Source organism: Chelonoidis abingdonii, chromosome 10, assembly GCF_003597395.2.
Source record: "Chelonoidis abingdonii isolate Lonesome George chromosome 10, CheloAbing_2.0, whole genome shotgun sequence".
NCBI classification, from domain to species: domain Eukaryota; kingdom Metazoa; phylum Chordata; order Testudines; family Testudinidae; genus Chelonoidis; species Chelonoidis abingdonii.
Genome location: NC_133778.1, coordinates 79,341,991 through 79,360,502, shown reverse-complemented (window position 1 = coordinate 79,360,502; position 18,512 = coordinate 79,341,991). Strand labels below are relative to the sequence as shown.

Below are 18,512 nucleotides of genomic sequence, written 5' to 3'. Positions count from 1 at the left end.
AACACTGTATAATAAAAAATAAGTTGAATTATGTGTATTATAACCTGTACCTCATCCGTCAAAGAGAGGTTTCGTGAGAGCTTGAGGGGCTGTTAAAACATGCCATTAGTTGTTTGAAGTTAAAGGGATTCTTGGAAACCTCCAAATTACTCGAGAAGTTCTTTTCTCAAAACTTTACCATTGGAATAACTGCATGAAAAAAACTTCTATGATACAAAAGTGGAGCCTGATCTCTAAACTCCGTTTTGGCATGTTTTCCATTATATGTTCCTCACCTTAGTAGGATGGGATGGCTATGGTCTACACTACAAATTACTTCATATAATTTACAAAAATAATCACATCTGAGACATAAATTACAAAAAAAGCCACCGTGTGGGCAGCAACTGCCTTACAGTAAGGCCAGGGAGTATTAAGCCAAGAGCAGGAAGCTCTCTCCATTTCAGGATTTGAGCGGTTTCATCTTGAAAGCACTACAGCTCCAGTGTTGGGCATTGTATATTGTAGTGTTGTTAGAATTATCATAGGATATGGCCTTCTCATAAGAATGATACATCTTCTTTTGAGGACAACTGTCCCAGTATTCTTGCGTAGGTTTGATGTGGACAAGACATTAATTCTTATCCATGGCTAATGGGGCAATTATTATGTTCAATATCTGTTGGATTATGGTAATAAAAATTGGCCTTCTTTTTGGATTAACAGGGAGTTTTTGGGATAATCCATGCCTGTACTCACAGCTGTAATATTATAAAGTTAGTCTAGCATGGGACTGCCAACTCTTTGTGTTTTTCACAAGTTCACATATTTGGCATTTTTTCTTTAAACCCAGTCCTAGAGTCATGTGATATAGGGAACATTTCTCAGCTTTCACTTAAAATGAGTTTTGATGGTTGCTGAAGAAAAACAAACGAACCCTGAAAAGTTCAAATACCCAAGAACTTTAAGAATATGAAAATGTTTTTCAGAGTAAAATGTGTCAATACTGGTTTTCTGTTGCCTTAAAAGGAATTATTTAATAATCCTGCGCTGGCATAGGTTCTGATACTCTAAGAGATAGTAAATAGTTAGATTTTATTAATGCAGAAAGGCAGAGAAGGTTCATATATTTTTTTCTGTATTTGGGAAAGAACAGAATGATATTTTATAATTTAATAGTTGATAAGGATAACTTTCTTTGTCTTCCAGTATCAGGAAAAGATGTTAAATAGCGCAGCCATTAGAGTTATTTTTAAACCACGGACAGTAAATTGCAACTTCAAGAGTTAAGATTTGGGCCAATTAGCTCAGAACATTGTAATGTGATTTTAAAATTTTGACAGTGAACGGGAAGTAAAAGAACCAAGACAATGGCAAGTCATTATTTTAAAAGGTTAAACGGGACTGACCGGATAGTGTATAGCCAGTTAGGCTGGACACTGGGTGGAAACAAAGTATGGAAAGGCCATGATGCAGTTTAGTGAAGGATTAGGTAGCATATTCAACTGGTTTTATGAAAAGGTTTTGCCAATAACAACATTATTTGGTTGAAAAATGTAACTTGTGTTGAGTACCAATCATAGAACACAAAATGAAGGTCTGGAAGGCCTTCAAGAGTCATCTAGTCATCTTCCCTGTATGAGCCAGGTAGGTATATTGGACATTCGTTCCTGGGACAGGGGTCATGTAGCCAGTTCTTAAACCTCAATGAACAGAATTTATCTGATTAAAGGAAGGACTTAGTCCTGATAAACATCATCTTAAAAACCATACATGCCCATCCTATCATTAATAAAACCAACAAATCACTACCCAAAATTAATTAGCACCATATTAAATACTTCGACTGGTAAATGATAGCCAACAGGAGTAATGCTAATAGAGACTGCACCCAGTGTGTTTCTAGTTCAGGTTGAGTGATTGTTTTTGTGGCAGGCTACTATAATCTTTAATTCAATGGTATGTGGAAGGAAACAGGACATTATAGAATGTAAAATTGGCCAAAAATTTGCACTGTACAAAATATTGGTTGGAGTTGATTTAATGATGGTGGAAACCAAGGTCTTTATACAGACCAACCTGGTATTACGCCCGGCTAAGATGGGCCTAAATATGTTTTAATAAGTCAAATGCCAAGGAATCAATTTGGGAACCAGGAGGTAGGTTATATTATAAAGGGTGGGGACCGATTTCTGAAGATAGAAAGAAGAATTTAGGGCAATGGAGATAAGCCAGGAACAGAGTGTGTGTCGTAACTAAGAAAGTGAATGATTGGATAATAGCGGGAATAAGAGGAAGTTAGTGGTAGTCACTATAGCTTGGTGGTGTTAGTTATAGTTTTGAACTTGATCAGTTCTGGTGTGGTGTGTGGCTTATGGAGGAGAGGTGTTGATGGAGACAGGGCGTCGGACAGGGTCTGAGCTTTACGCAATGCTGAGGGTGTTACACGTAAAGGAAGTAATGTTTACGGTGTATAAGTTCAGGGTGTTGGAGTGTGTGTCCACAATGTTGGGTATATAGTTCCTGTTGTTGGGGGCCGAACCAAAGTATCCTTGCACGGCCACTGCACGCACTGAGTCTGGCAGATGCCCATCTGCTAGGCCGATTCAGAGGGTAGCCCAACAGTGTAGGCCCAGGAAATGAACTCTTGGCAGAATCGTCTTCAAGAACCATTAAATGGAGAGTGGTCCATAAGGCCTGCGTTGCGCGTTCTGTGCAATGGTTATGGTTGGCTTCTAGAGCCAGGGGAGACCGTTTACGTCCCCATTCTGACCACAGGGGTGATTTGGGGCGGGTGGTGACCCGGTGAGATGCCCGTGTGGGTGCTAGTATGTGAGTGTCGTGGGCCCACTGCATGGAGGTGTCCCTGGGGGATATCGCCACCAGCTGGGGAGCCAGCGACCCATTCCCTTGGGTCCTACCCGGCCCGTACCTTGGTAGCAGTTCTCCTCGGCTGGGCAGAGGGCGACTCTGTACCTGGCTTCCATTTTGGCCTCCGGTCTTCAGGTCTCTCTCTTTTCTCGCCGCCTCTCATGCCCATCAGTTCATATCGACATGCGGACCCGCCTTCCCCTTCCGGGGCCTCATTCTTGTGGACTTGCCCGCTTAATTCAAGGGCGGAGTGTGACCAAGGCCTCTTGCCCGCTTTCCCCTTCAAGAAAGAATAAGTATAATAAGGTGAGTGGAGGGAGAAGTATAAGTAAAGTAGAGTGGAAGCATGGAAGAGTGAGGAGAAGTAGATCAGAATAGGGGAAATATGTGTGGATAGATAATTTATAAAAGACAGAGAAGAGAATGGGTAATTGACCATAAAAAATTGGAAGATTAAAGTCCTCTCTTCTCAGCCGTGCATGGTGTCACCGCAGGAGGGGTGGTGGGGTAGGTAGTGGGAGGGATGCAGGGGGGATGAAAGTTCGGGAAGGTGATTGCAGGGATTGAATTAGAGAGTGGAGTGGATTTGCATGGTGGTAGGATCCGATGAGGTGAGGGTGAGGTGATTGGAGGTGCATGCGGTGTGGATGGCCCAACAGAGGGAGGATTGCAGTGGGTGTATGTGTAAGCTAGATTGGAGGGATGCAAGGGATGAGGTGATGGTAATGGAGGTGAACAGGGCTCGGGAAGTGAGATTGGCAGGGGGACGCAGGAGGGAGGGATAAGCGAGAGTGTTGAGCGGGACTGGTATATCAGAGCAGGTAGGATAGGAACGTGGGACCCGCGATGGGGGAATAGGTAGTGTGAGGGAGTGAGGATTTGGCAGGGTGTGAGGGGCAAGGTATGGTGCATGGATGCAGACGGGGGAAGGGGGGACGGCTGTGAGAGGGCGGATGCCATGAGAGGTAAGGGGTATTGAGAATGTAGGGGGAGCGGGAATGGATGAGATTTGCAGGGGGGATTGCGACTTTGAGGTGAGGTTAAGAGATGCTGGGGAAGGGAGGAAAGGGACAGAGTTGCAGAAGAAGGAAGGGTTAGGGATGGTAGGGAAGTGTATGGACAGTATGAATAGAATGTGGAAAGGTTAATGGCAAGGATGGGGAAAGGAATATCGGATGGATTGGGATATGCAGGGGTGCAAGGTATGTGGGGAGGAGCAGGGAAGATGAGGATGGACAATGGGAGTCAAAGGAAGGAGGAATGGAGCGAATAGTGTTAAGTGATCTAGGGATTATATATATAGGAAGATGCTAGGTTGGATATTGGGTATTGTTTTGGTAAGAAGAATAGGATGCAGGAGGAAGGGAGGGGAATGGAGGGAAATGGCATGGGAAAGGAGTCCTGGACGGGCAAGGATTAATTAATTATATCGACACTAATTGGTCGTTGGGGTTTGAGTGCGGTTCTAATGGCATGCAGGGTAGGAGGCGCCCCCACTGGAGAAGAGGGGAATGCAACTCACCTCGCTAGTGACAGAACATTGAAGTATTATCTAGAAAGGATATGAACTGACCAATACCTCAAGAGAGTCGGATTGAGTATGCCAACCAACTCCCTGAAGAGTCGCAATCATATATTCCTATGTATAGCGCTGTCGAGTTCTACAGTGTGCATTAAAGACCAGAAGTATACAGGTTGACTGGTGATCTGATATGGATCTTGTCAGAATAGTTTCTGTTAATCTCATATGTTTGGTTAGTTTTGAAGTTCATCGGACACTATTGCCTCTCGCTGTCTATATTTCAAGACATATCTGCATGTAGCTACCTGGGCAAAAGATCCAACGACAATATCTCTTATTCTTCTGTCTTTTGTATGGCCCGTTAAGGACCATAACTAACAACATGACCCATCAGAGAAGGCGGATACGCCTTGTGACTCAGCAAGGTGTGCAGGATCTCTCTATTTACGAGTTTATATCTTACCCACTTTTTGCGAACGCAAGACTATTCTGCACCAGTATATGATATCAATGACATGAAATATGATTCTGTTCATTACCACCTGCGAATATAGAAAGCCGGTAATAAAGACTGATGACCTCAATACGTCCTCTCTATATCTCTTCGTACTACTGAAAGAGGGTTATGCAGGTGCGTACAAAGCGTGAGAATTATCTATATGACCACATTTCAAAGTACTGAATAAGACGCGAGAAAATCTCAAGGCTAAATCCTGGAAGTTCATTTCCAGAAACGAACGATGATAATCGATTTTAAGGTAAAAGACCATAGCGGAGCGAGATGTTACCCCATCAACGACCGTGTTAGCTTGAATCAAGACACTGTATAACTATCAAGAATTATTCAACATAACCGTAGCCAATTGATCCATATGAGTGAGAAAAACTTAATATAGAACTTAAGTAATTTGTGATAAATGGTGTGGTACTGCGCACTCCTTAATATTATATTGCGACTAGTGGCAAGTTGAAGTGCCCAAATAAGCGAAAAATAAGTTGGCATAATCTTCATAATTAACTCAACTTGCTAGCTTGCTCAACTGCTATGTGCGACGGAATGTCCATTGAAGGTTCCGGTGCTGGTTAAGATGAAGAATAAATGTGACTCTAATTATTTGCTGAACGTAGTGCGGTAAGGATGGTGAGGCGCACGCCCACCCTAGGCGGTAACATTTAGGTGAGAAAACTAGAGAATAAGTCTCGATTGGTGTCTATTGAGACCTGAAAAAATCTGAAGGTGCAACTTGTGAGTCGCTTGGGATCGAGAGTAACCTTTTTCTTGTTATCAAGGTGTGTGTCCGTGGTGTTTCTTAAAACCAAATATCACACTCCCCAGGACGAAGTGGATAAGCTGTTGTTAGGGTGAGAATTAGCTGTGGTAAGACTACGGAGCATCTAAGGAAATTGCTTGTGTGACTCTAGTTGGTTATGCAGTATGTGGTGAACTGAAATGTCATTTTTGTTCTGGCTGGTTTGGTTTCCTCTTTAAGAGTGATGCGTACGAAAAGGGCGCCAAAACAGGCCTTGGCTTGTGATCTGTAGTTGCCCGTAGTTTGACGGGAATAAATGGTCCTGAATCTGGCGCACGCTCAGGAATTGTGGTTCTCGGCCCAGATCACTCACGATACTCGTACAAGTTAAGCGTGTTATCTCATCCACACAGAACTAGGCTCAGTCCAAAGTCTTTGGGTCAGTGTAGACACGCATCAGCAGAAACTATCCACCACATTTGTACACTATGTATGGTTCTATTTATGAGAGTTTCGGCTGTGGAGTAAAGATATAGTCATGGACCATGGAGAGCCAGAACAGCACCCTCAGCAAAAAGACAAATGAAAACTGCAAAGCCCTGATGAGACAGCGCTGCCACTTTGGTAAAAAAACAGAAACGACCAGCATGAAAGCCAAATAGAGGCTGCGAAGCAACTATTTTGGCGATTAGACACTGAAAGAGAAGGGCCCCACCAATTCTCTGCTTGCTGTTACACCCCCATCAGCTCCTTTCCGGCTAGGTAGGTGGATGTGGTGGAGCCAGATGATGGGGCATTCTCCCTCTTTTTACAGTCCATCGCAATTGTCGGAAGCCAGTTTTTGTCATAAAGCTTCTCCCCCCATTGGAAGGTTTTACAGAAAGTAGGCAATGCCGAACACGAGCCTTGATTGTCACATGAACCAACGTGGGCTGGAAAATGTTGCAGGCATATTATCCTATTATTGCTAATTCTGGTGCTGATGTACTTTGCGTGAATGACTCAATGGTGTTCATCTGTAATCTTAATAACCGATAACCAATACTCGTTTCTGATATTCCAAAAATTCTCAGAGAGTTTTGTGTAATGTATAAAGCGAATGGGCTGAAGCGGTTCTGAACACCATGGTTGATGACCTGTGTCTGTTTGGAATGCCTGACATGTACTAACCAAGTGTGTTTAGCTTGTGACGAGTAGATTGGTTTCTGGCGAGGATCCCACTGATGAGGGGCCAAATTCTAGGACCAGAAATTCCGCAAACAGGGCATGTATTCAACAGACCCAAGGCTGGGGTTTTTTACCACTCTAAGGCGAAATCCTAAATTCTCAGCACAGACCTATAAGAATGACTTGCAACCGGTTTCAACCCCTCTGGACTACCCAGCAAGGTCAACACAATATATATTCCTTTAGATCTTCTCAGTAATACTACCCGTGAAAGTAACCCACCACCAGCACCACTAACGGTCCTGGGGTTGATGAGCTGTATGGTTATTTGAAAACCAACACCCCGATAAAAGGAAAAAGGTTCTTCGCATCCAAAGGACCAAGCCCCAGACCCAGTCAATAGACCACATAGATCTTACCCACAAATCACGCTGGTGCCCAAATTCCCACTTAGAATCTAAAAGTTTTTATGAAGGAATAAAAATTGGTGTGTTAGAGGAGTTGAGAGTCATAGAATTAAGTTAAGAATATGGAAATCATATTCCATCCTAAGTTAATGGCAGAGAATCTTAAGTGTTCAGGTCTAATTGTGCTAAGCAGTGATGAGTAAACGTGGTGCAAAGGTTTAAATCAAAGTTCTTCTATGGATAACTATAATCCCCGAGAGCATGGTCAAGATAATGTAACAACATTCAGTCCCATTGTGCCTGATAGAGCTTCAAGCTTTAGCAAAGTCCCAAATCGTGCGAGTGATTCGTTCTAATAAAGGAAAGCAGGGATGTGTAAGACAAAGATGAGAGATGACCTGATGGCTAATCAGGGCTCTATAATCTTTTCCAGGTAGTATAAGAAAGAACACGTCTTTGTTAACTTACTGGTGATTGGAAAGATGCAGCAAAAAATGGAGTGCTTCCAGTACAATGGCCAGCCCTGCCACACCGTGGCAATAAAAGTCAGCAAGGCGTATCCGCTCTCCTTGGCTGAAGATTGGAATTCAGTTGGTGTAGCTGATTGGTCTTAAACGGGCTCCGTTATCAAGGCAGGATGCTCAGCCCAATGGCTAAGCGACCCACTTGATCTGGTATCTTTTGCCAATAAACAAGTAAACACAGAACCAACAAGTTTGAAATGTATAGTGATCAGCGACACAACCTATATTTTCATTCAACTTCAACTACCCAAAATGATACAGACACACAGACAGACGCATAATCAAAACCTCAGGTAAATCCTAAGGTAACCGTGGTCTTCCTAGGACACCTTTAGAGATTGAGGAACCCCTTACAAGTGGCTAGGATGGGTGACCACTACATAGTGATGCCTTTGGTCCTTTGCAACCATGTCTTCTAGTATCATGAAGTCCCAGGTTGATAATCTCGCAAATAACGTTTCACTCAGCATGTGGTGACGTTCTATTTTCCCACAACCTTTCCAAGTCGGGTTAAGGCGAACTTTCTTCCGCCTCCATGTGAATACGCCTGATACCCCACCCACAATTGTATTCTCTAACTCTCTACTGCCAGGCCCTGGCATCCCTTCCATCCCTCCCCTCCCATTTGTGGATCCTGTTCCTTCGCCTTCCATTCTTCCTTTTCTCCTTCCCCTGCTTTTCCTATCCATTTCCTCTCACAAACCTCACCTCCTCTTCACCTTCCTTCGTCCCTCTATCTCCCTCTCTCGCATCCATTCTCAATCCCACCTCATTTCCCCTGGCTGATACCTCTCCCTACCATCCCTGCGCCCTGCTTGTTTATTCCTCCTCATGTCTCTCTCTCCCCTTCTCAACTGCATTCCTCCTACTTCCACTGTTCTCTCATGCGTCATATGCTCTCACATCCCTTCCCTAATCGCCCTGTCGTAGGTCCTTGCTTGTGTACTCTAATGTCCCTTCCTTCGCGAACCTTTCCGTCCGGAAGCATCCCTCCCTCCCCTCTCATCCATTCCCGTTAAATAGTGCATCAGGCAGATACCGATTCCATTACCTTCCCCTTCCCGCCCGTCCCAAACATATGTCTAATCCCTCCTCACTATTCTTTCTCTTGTAGATCATCCCCGTCCCTCCCTCCGCCCGTCCCTTCCCCCTTGACAAATCGTCCTCACACTCAGGAGGATCCCTGTCCCCTTGCTTCAACCCGTGACATCACTCTCTAACTCCTTCCCTCCCTCCATCCCCTCTGAACGTCCTCTTCCTCCTCCCTCCTCCATCTCCCCTGCAACATCCACCCTTCTCCAGTCCCCCGCTCATTCGATCTCCTCCCTGCGTCCCCTGCCATCCCTTCCCCTGTTCACTCCATCTCCATCTCCCACCCTGCATCCCATCCATTCCATTTCTCCCCTCGCATCCTCCTCCATACTTCCAATCCCTCCCGCTCCCTCATCCCCCCTCTATTCGCGCCCCAATGCATCCCCCACTCAAATATCACCACCCACTTGACAAATCGGCCTTCCCCTCAATTTCCATTTCCACCTCTCTTGTCCTTCCCGTCCCGTCCACCCATCGGCGCGTGTCTTGGCGGTAAGTGTACCTGCAGGAGCTGTAAGATGATGACGGATCATAATTCTGTGAAGTGGAAAGCTGGGCAGAGAGCCTGGCACACTTCGCCGTATCGGCAAGGCAGAAGATTGAGGCCCCGGAGGGGGAGCGTCGAGAGATTGATGATGGGTGCTTTGGAGGCAGAGTGAAGAGGCTCGCAGCCAGTATTAAGCCAAGAAGGCAGGTGGAAAGTGCCAAGTATTCAGGGTACAGAGCTGCGCCCTGCCCTGCCAATGCCGGGTAGCAACCGCACCGCAGGGCGGTTGAAGGGCTCCTCTTTCTGGGAAATGTTGCTGGCGTCCACAGCTTTTTCTGGTGGGATTATTTATTCCCCCAGAGAGCTAGCTCTCAATGCACCGAGTGGGACCAGCACCCTCTCCTGCACCCCACTACTGGGTGCTTTCTGCGCGACCTTTAACGCGGTTTCCACCACCCACCGCCCCAAGTATCACCGACCTTGGTTTGTGCTTTGGGGGTGTATATTATGGCTTAGCCTAGGGCTCTAGGCCACCATTAACTCCCCAAGAAGCTTCAGGAGCGTACTCCAAGCGCCTTGTCCCCTTCTCCATTTGGATCTCGAGAACTTCTGCCACGGGAGGTTATTTTGCTTGCGCCTCCTTGGAGAAGACCTCCTGTCTTCAGGTTATCGGTTGATATTCTGTCCCAGGGCTTTACGTTCCTTCCAAAGGACGTGCTGTTGAGTAATTCTCTGGTGCTGAAGGATAACTTTGTGCCCCAGACAAAACTTCCACCTTAATTTGTGAACTCATCCCCACCCCCTGGACAACTCTGTGAAAAACTAAGTAACTCTAGCATGTGTTAAAGTAGCCTGTACCAGAGCGCCTGCTCCCATCCTCCTTCTGACAATACCGCGCCGAGCAGAAGCGCAAGCCTCTCGCTGCCCCATGGCGGCTACACTCTCCCCTGCCTCCGCATCTGCCTCCTGGGCTCAAGGCCACCCAGCTCCCTCCTTATAACGCTGGACCGTGATGGTTTCCTAACTCGACTTGCTCGGCCAGCAGTGGTCGGCTCCAGCCGAGCCCGGCTCCCTGGTGTGTGTCTCCTAACTGCAGGCCGGTGCTGCCCCGAGCAAGTGCCTGGGTCCCGCGCGAAGGAAGGCCACCATGCTGAGGCCTTTTTTTGGTCCTTAGTTGTCTCTGGGGCCTGCCCCAGGTTTGTGATAGCGAGTCGCCCAAATGTGGGGGCATGCAAGCCAGATGCGGCTAGTTTGAGAAGGTGCTGTTCAGGACCTCCCCGTTAAGCGAGAGGAGCGTAAAAAAAAATGTGTGGGGCCACCCTATTTTTAGTTGGCGCTTGCAATTCTGGCCCGCCTTAGCTTTGCCAGTGGTTTACACCAGCCCTCACTTGCATGGCCCGAGCTTGCCGATATGTGGTATGTCTTTTCAGTGTGGGACCATGCGTATTGGCGCCATCGAATCAGTGCCAGCCCGGCAGTGCGCAGATCCTCCCTTGATAGCTCGTTGGTCCCAACTCTGGGTTATGCAGTGGAGCAGCTCAATTGCCCCAACGGTGCCCAGCCGGCCGTCTTCTCTCTATCTTGTTGTGGCTGGATTTCTTTTTTTTAGAAAACAGTATTTAGCTTAGTTATCGTGTTTCGGTGCTCGGGATCGCCTCCGGACCCAAAGTCACCCTTCCCCAGTCTGACGCCGCTTGCCTTGCAGATTATTCCCAGGCAAGGGCTGTAGCTTGACCTCATTGCGTCTTACTGCCACAGCGTCCACCGTCACGAATGCTTCAAAGCTGGCCTTCATACCACCGCCGCATTAGCCCTTACGAGAACGTTCCTCCTGTGCTCTCTCGATGCAAGGCCAAGTGAATACTGATTTCAAAGAAGGGCGGAGTAAGGGATGCTGCTCATGCCGGAGACTGGGGGTGAAGGAACTATTCCGCAGCGATATTGTAGATACCCAGCCGCTAGAGAGAGGTCCAAGCGACTTCCAGGCCGCGCCCTCTTTTTCCTTTAGCTGGGGACCCGCAGAGACCTCGAGAACAGGGTGCGGGGAGCACCAGCTAGGTGTTTAACACCCAGCATTAACAGCCTTCCCAGAACCTTGTTGTGCCCGAAAAACCCCAGCCCAACCATAACTGTGTGTCCTGTTTGTTCCCGAAAACAGGGCAGATGGCCTTTTTGAGAGATTCCAATGGATAACACTATCTTATGGGTCCTTGCCTATTTCGGGCAGGACTTTCAGGTTCTTTCCCCAGGTTTTCTGGGTGGCAGGACAAGTCCGGGACAGAGATTCTAATTGGCAATTATTGTTTATAGAGTAAAGGTATAAATAACTACTTTAGTTTAATTTGTTTGTGAAAACATAGTGAAAATGCTTACATGTGCAATGTAAAGAATTGCTTTTCTATATATTTCATTTAACATGGTTGGGTGGAGCTGGGAGCCAGGCGCCTGTTCTCCCCTGCTCTGCCACTGTTTCGCTCATGGAGCTGGGCAAGCCCCTTCTCTCTTCCAACCCTGTTGCCTCGTTTCCCATGCCACCTTCGGTGGGCTCGGTTGAAATACGGACCGTTGCTTTGGGGATCTGTGGCAGTGGGATGTTCTGGACTTTGGGGGGAATTCCCAGACCCACCGTCTATGGGGCGGGTTCTCTGCCTCTGCGTCAATTCTGCGGCTTCAGCTTCAATGGTCGCGGTTCGACCTAGTCTAGTTTCTGGGTCGCGTGGTATGGAGTGGCCCAGGTATAGTGGTGTAGGTCACAGTTAGACTTACGCTGTGCCGCCCCCCTACTTCGCCTAGTTCAGGGCAGTGGCAGTGCGCAGGCATGGGGGCTCAGCTTGGGCTCCATCGGTCTCTCGAGCTGGCAATAAGTCCATTTGCTCCCTTGGCCGTCTTGGGTCCCCAGTCTTTCTTCTGGGGCTCACTGAGACCGTGTGGTTGCAGCTGCCCTGGCCCTAGCCTGCTGAGACCCTGCTCGCGTGCTCCGGCCAGCGGGTGTGGAGAAGCCAGGCCCAGTGCCCCACGCCCACCCTGAGCGCCCATAGCCCAGGCCGCATCAACTCTCTCTGACCAGTGGGGGGGGGCTCTGTGGGGTATAGAGGGTGGCTGAGGTGGCTGTACGGGGAGAGTGATGAATGTGGGCGCTGTGTGGGGGGCCAATGGGGTCTGCTGAGGGGGCGGAGGGGTCATAGCTCTGGAGATGGGACAAGGCTTGAGTAGTCGGTCGGGCTTTGGGATGATTGGTGGCGGCAGGGTTGTTTGTTGTGGTTGGGGTGTTGTAATTTGGAGTTTGTCTTGGAAGATGGGTTTTTTGAGTGGAGGGTGTGTGTTTGTGTGTTGTGTGTCGGTCGGGCCTGTGGGAGTGGGGGTCGAGGCGTGCGTCTGAAGGAGAAATGGGGTACGGTCCTTGAGATGGGGGCGAGGGGGTCTGCGTGAAAGGGTTGGGGGTCGGTCGGCTGGTGGGGGAGGATGGGTGCGAGGGGGTCTCTGAGAAGGGGGGGGTGGTTGAGGTTGGGAGTATTGCTAGGGGTTGAATGGTCGGCGCTGTGGGAGATGGTGGGCGAGGGGGTCTCTGAAGGGTAGGGGTCGGTTCGGCTGTGGGGAGATGGGCTGAGAGGCGGGGGCTCTCTGAAGGAGTGGGGTCATGGTCCGGGCTGTGGGGAAGGATGGGCAGGGGGTCGGGGGGTCTCTGAAGAATAGTGGGTCGCGCGGGCTGTGGTTGTATAGAGAGGACGCTGGATGGGTCTCTGATGGTAGATATTGGAGGAGGTGCGTGTCGGGCTCGTAGGATAAGATTGGGGGCGAGGGTAGGTCGTCTTGAACGGTGGGAGGGGTTCTAGGTGTCAAGGGCTTGTGGGGGAAGAGTCGCGGACTTGAGGGTGTGCTCTCTTGATGGGAGGTGGCGGTTCGGGCTTTTTTGTGGGAAAGATTGGAGGGCTTGAGGGTGTTTTACAGTCGTTCTGAGGGTGAGGAGGTCTCTTGGTCGGCCGCTGTGGGGATGTATTTGGTCGAGGTGGTCGTCTGAATGATGTGGTGGAGGTCTGCGTCAGGCTGTTTGGGTGAGTATGGCGGGCGAGGGGTCTCTGAGGGGAATGTGTGGTTTGCCTCTTATCTCAGGGCAGAGGGGAGGTCTCTGAGGGGAGGGAGTTTTCTGAGTCGGGCTGTTGGGGATGATGGGTGTTGCGAGGGTAAGTAGTTAGATGTTTTATGTTATGGACCTTGTATATATGTTTGTCTCTAAGAAGTCGGGCTGGTCGGGCTGTGGGGAGATGGGTTCAGAAGGTGCCTAGAGGAGCATGGGGAAGTTGGTCTGTGTGGTGTAATTTTGATGGGGGCGGAGGTGTGGTCTTTGAAGAAGTGGGGGTATCTTCCGTCGGTCGGTCTGTGGGGATGGGGGATGCGGGCGAAGGAGTGTCTCAGAAGAAGGTGTGTCTCGGGGTCGGCTGTGTGGCGCGACGATGGGGCGCAGGGGGTCTCTGAGGAGGGAGTGTCGGTCGTGTGGGAGCGGGGCGAGGGTCTGGGGCGAGGCTTCGGGCGTCTGGAGATGCGGAGGCTATGAGGGGGTCGTCAGCTGTGGGGAGCTCGGGGCGGAGGGGTTTCTGAGACCACTGCGGTCGGTTTCGGGCTGTTGGGGTAGATGGGGCGGGTCTCTGAGAGAAGTGGTTCGGTCGGGCTGTGGGAGAAGAGATTGGGGCTGAGGGGTTCTGAAGAAGTGGTCGGTCGGGCTGTGGAGATGGGGGCGAGGGGGGTCTCTGAAAGAAGGTGGGTCGGATCGGGCGCTGTTGGTGAGTATGTCTAATTGGCGAGCGCAAGGGTCTCTGAAGAAGTGGGGGCTTCGTTCGGGCTGTGGGAAAGAATTGGGGTGGCTTGAGGGACAGTTTGTGTAAGGGGCTCTTCGAGGGGGATGGGTCGGTCGGGCTGTGGGGAAAGATTTGGGGGCGAGGAGGAGGGTCTCTGAAGAAGTGGGGCAGGTCGGGCGATATTTTTTGTTGTGTCAGGTTTATTAATGGCCATGGAAATAGTACTTTGTGATTTGAGGATGTGGGGATGATTGGGTGCTAGGGGGTCTCTGGAAGAGATTGGAGTCATGAATGATCGGATGAAGAGCTGTGGGGAGCATTGGGAGCGAGGGGGGTCCTGAAGAAGTGGGTAATTATTGTTTTAGGGGGCAGGACGAAGTATGGTCAGAGGTGGTTCTGTGGGATGATGGTATGGGCGAGTGGAGGGTTCAATAATAAGATAGTAATAGGGGTCCGTGGTCGGGCTTGTTGGGGAGATTGTGGGCTGAGGTGGTCTCTGAAGAAGTGTGGGGTCAAGATTTCGGGTCTGTTGGGAGATGTGGGGCTCGATAAGGTGGGATCTTTCTGGAAAAGTGCGGTGTCGCAAAGGTGTCGGTGCTTGTGGTGGATGGTAGGGCAGAGGGGTCTCTGAGGGCGGAAGGGTCGGTTCGGGTCTGTGTTGAGTGGTCCCTCAGAGACCCCTTGTCCCCATCTCCCCACAGCCCAGCTGACCCCCTCCCCCTCAGAGACCCCTTGGCCCCCCACAGGGCCCTCATCTCCCCGTAAGCACCCTCAGCCACCCTCTACCCACAGAGCCCCCCCCCACCTGTGCAGAGAGCTGATGGGCCTGGGCTGGGCGTGGGGCTGGGGCTCTGGCTCTCCCGCTGGCCGGAGCAGCGCAGGCTCCGCAGGGCCAGGGCAGCTGCACCCCGGCTCAGTGAGCCCCAGAGGGGCTGGGGACTCAAGCTGCCAAGGGCAGTGGATTTTGCCAGGCTGCGAGGAGCCGATGGCCTCAGAGCTGCCCCCTGGCCTGGCACTGCCCTGCCCTGACTGGGGGTGGGGGGGGCACAGCTCGGTCTCTGTGACCCACACACCTGGGGCCTCCATCCACGGACCCAGACACTGACGGCCAGAAGGGACCATCTGAGCTGAGCCCGACTGACGCAGGCCCGGGACCCTGCCCCTGCGGTGGGTCTGGGAATCAGCGACACGCTGCCCAGATCTCAAAGCACGGTCAGTATCACCAGCCCCACGAGGTGGCAGGGGAAACTGAGGCACGGGGTTGGGGGAAGGGCCTTGCCCAAGCTCCCAGAGCGAAGCAGTGGCAGAGCCAGGGAGAGAACCCAGGCGTCCTGGCTCCCAGCCCCACCCCACCCCACTAACCATTAGACCCCACTCCCATCCCAGAACTGGGGAGAGAACCCAGAAGTCCTGCCCCACAGCCCAGTGCTGTATCCATTGGATCTCAGGCCATCTGGCCTGTCGGGAACAGGACCCAGTTTGGTTGGCTGGGGTTTCGGCCGGCTGGGAGGCTGAGCTGGGTGTTTAAACACTAGCTGTGTCCCGCACCCCCTGCCAGAGCTCTGGGGTCCCAGCAGGAGAGCCCCGCGCTGGCCCTGGAGCGCTTGGACACTCCTCTCAGCGGCTGGGATTTCACCCCTTCGCTGCCCCCACAATCCCCCGGCTGGAGCAATCCCCCTTACCCGCCTCTTTGATCAGCTTCCTGGCCTTGGCCTCGGGCAGGGAGGCCGTCTCGTAGGGCCGGCGGCGGGTGAGCGCCAGCTGGAAGCCGCGGAAGGGGACGCTGTGGCAGTAGACGATGCAGTCAGACAGCTCCTTGGCCTGGGACTTCTGCAAAGGGCCAAGCGGGTCAGAGCTTGGGGACAGGGCTGACGGCCGGAGGCGCCGGCACCTCGAGCACCAGCTGGGCAGGCTGGATGGGCCGTGGGCACCGAGCTGCTCCTGCCCCCAGAAGTGGGCCAGCGTTCAGGGGAGGCTGCGCCTGCCGGGGCTGGCACTGACGCACCCATCGCTGCCGGGCAGCTGGGCCATGCAGTGAGGGCTGGTGTAACCACTAGGCCAGCTAGGCGGCCAAGAATTGCAAGCGCCAAAAAGCGGTGCCCAACATTTTTTTTACGCTATTGCTTAGGGGCAGGTACCTGTCAGCCTCCAGCGCTCGGGCTGCACCCCGGGCGCTGCTCAGGGGAAGCCCCCGCAGAGGAGACACAAGGGACCAGGCTCAGCTGGGGCCCCGCACCCCAGGCTCTGCTCAGGGGACACCCCCGCAGAGGAGACACAAGGGACCGGGCTCGGCTGGAGCCCCGCACCTGCTGGCCGAGAGCAGCAGGAACCAGGCGCCGCTTGGGGGGAGCTGGGTGGCCTGAGCCCAGGGCAGCAGCAGGGGCAGGGGAGAGTGTAGCCGCCATGGGGCAGGAGAGGCTGCGCTGCTGCTGCGCGGTGCAGGAGGAGGATGGGAGCAGGGCTCTGACAGGCTCTTTACAATGCTGAGGTTACTAGTTTTCAGAGTTGTCAGGGGGTGGGTGGCACAAGGTGGAAGTTTTGTCTGGGGCACAAAGTATCCTTGCACCGGCCCTGCACGCAGTCCTGGGCAGAGCCCCTGGGCAGCCGATCTCAGGGTCCCCAGGAGGCCAGGATAACTCCTGGCAGAAGCTCAGACCAATGGAGAGGGCCAAGGCCTGGGCGCTCTGGCTGGGTTATGGTGGCTCAGAGCCGGGCCATTTCCCCCAGCACCCAGGGGTGATTTGGGGCGGGGGTGGTGAGCCCCGGGAAGCCCCAGTGTGGGGTGCAGGAGGGTGTCGGCCCACTGCATGGAGCTGTCCCTGGGGGATATCGCCACCAGCTGGGAGCCAGCACCCATTCCCGGAGCCCCCCGCCCTGGTGCGGTGCTCCCGGCTGGGGGAGGGCGGCTCTGTACCTTGGCCTTCCTCTTGGCCTCCTGGCTCAGGCTCTCTTCCTCTGCCTCCAGCCCATCATCATCCTCGGACGCCTCCCCCTCCGGGGCCTCATCTGGCTGCCCGCTCGGCGAGTGTGCCAGGCTCTCTGCCCGCTTCCCCTTCAGAATGATCCTTCCTCTCAGCTCCTGCAGGACACCCGCAAGAGGGGGTGGGTGGAGGGAGGGATGCAGGGGGGATGGAAAGAGGGAGGGATGCAGGGGGTGGGATAGAGGGAGGGATGCAGGGGGTGGGATAGAGGGAGGGATGGAGGGATGCGGGGGGATGGAAAGAGGGAGGGATGCAGGGGGAGGGGAAGGATGGAGGGATGCAGGGGGAAGGGACGGCGGGAGGGAGGGATGCAGGGGGAGGGATTGATGGAGGGGGGAGGGGAAGGATGGAAGGATGCAGGGGGATGGATGGAGGGAGGGAGGGATGCTGGGGGAGGGGAGGAAGGGACAGATGCAGGGGAAGGGAGGGATGGAGGGAAGGATGGACAGATGGAGGGAAGGATGCAGGGGGAGGGGAAGGATGGAGGGATGCAGGGGGCAGGGATGGTGGGAGGGATGCAGGGGAAGAGGAGGGAGGAATGGATGCAGGGGAAGGGAGGGATGGAGCGAAGGAAGGATGCAGGGGAAGGGAGGGATGGAGGGAAGGAAGGATGCAGGGGAAGGGAGGGATGGAGGGAAGGAAGGATGCAGGGGAAGGGAGGGATGGAGGGATGCAGGAGGCCTGGCAGGGCGGATGGTCACATTGTGGGTGGGGATGGCGGTTCACATGGAGGCAGGAGAGCGCCCCCACTGGAGAAGGGGGGAAATGCAACTCCCCGCTGTGACGTTATTGATATAAACTGGGACCATATAGAACATGGTTGCAACCAAGGTCCTGTAGTGGCACCAAATCCTATGTAAAGGGGGTCATTTAAGGTGTCTAAGACCAGGTTACAGGTTACTGGTTATGATTATGCTGTCTGTGTGTCTGTATCATTTTGTAGTTGAAGTTATGAATATTGGTTGTGTGCTGTCTATATTTCAAACTTGTGCTGTGTTACTGGGAAAGATCCCAGACAAGTGGGTGTTAGCTCTGCTGAGCCTGCTTGATGGCCCAGGGAAGGGAAAGGAGGAAGAGAAGCGGAGACAATCAGCGAGTTAACTTAAGTGCCTACACACAAAATGCAAGAAGCCTGGAAACAAGCAGGGAGAACTGGAAAGTCCTGCACAGTCCAGGAACTATGATGTGATTGGAAAACAGAGACTTGGTGGTAACTCACATGATCGGAGCACTGTCATGGAGTGGATGTAAACTGTTCAGAAGGACAGGCGGGCAGAAAAGTGAGGGAGTTGCATTGTATGTTAGAGAGCAGTATGACTGCTCAGAGCTGCGGTATGAAACTGCAGAAAAACCTGAGAGTCTCTGGATTAGTTTAGAAGTGTGAGCAACAAGGTGATGTACGTGGTGGGAAGCTGCTATAGACCACCAGACGCAGGGGA

The 18,512-nt window shown here is 51.8% G+C and overlaps 1 protein-coding gene across 1 annotated transcript in view; it reads right to left on the bottom strand.

Moving 5' to 3' along the window:
- PLCD4 (phospholipase C delta 4) overlaps positions 1 to 18,512 on the bottom strand; it is a 37,410-nt gene that overhangs the window by 5,484 nt on the left and 13,414 nt on the right. The window contains exons 7-8 of the mRNA XM_075069836.1: positions 17,007 to 17,171; positions 15,775 to 15,922 (exon numbers count right to left, since the gene is read on the bottom strand). Coding sequence (XP_074925937.1) covers positions 15,775 to 15,922; positions 17,007 to 17,171 — 313 coding nt within the window. The remainder of the gene's footprint in view (positions 1 to 15,774; positions 15,923 to 17,006; positions 17,172 to 18,512) is intronic.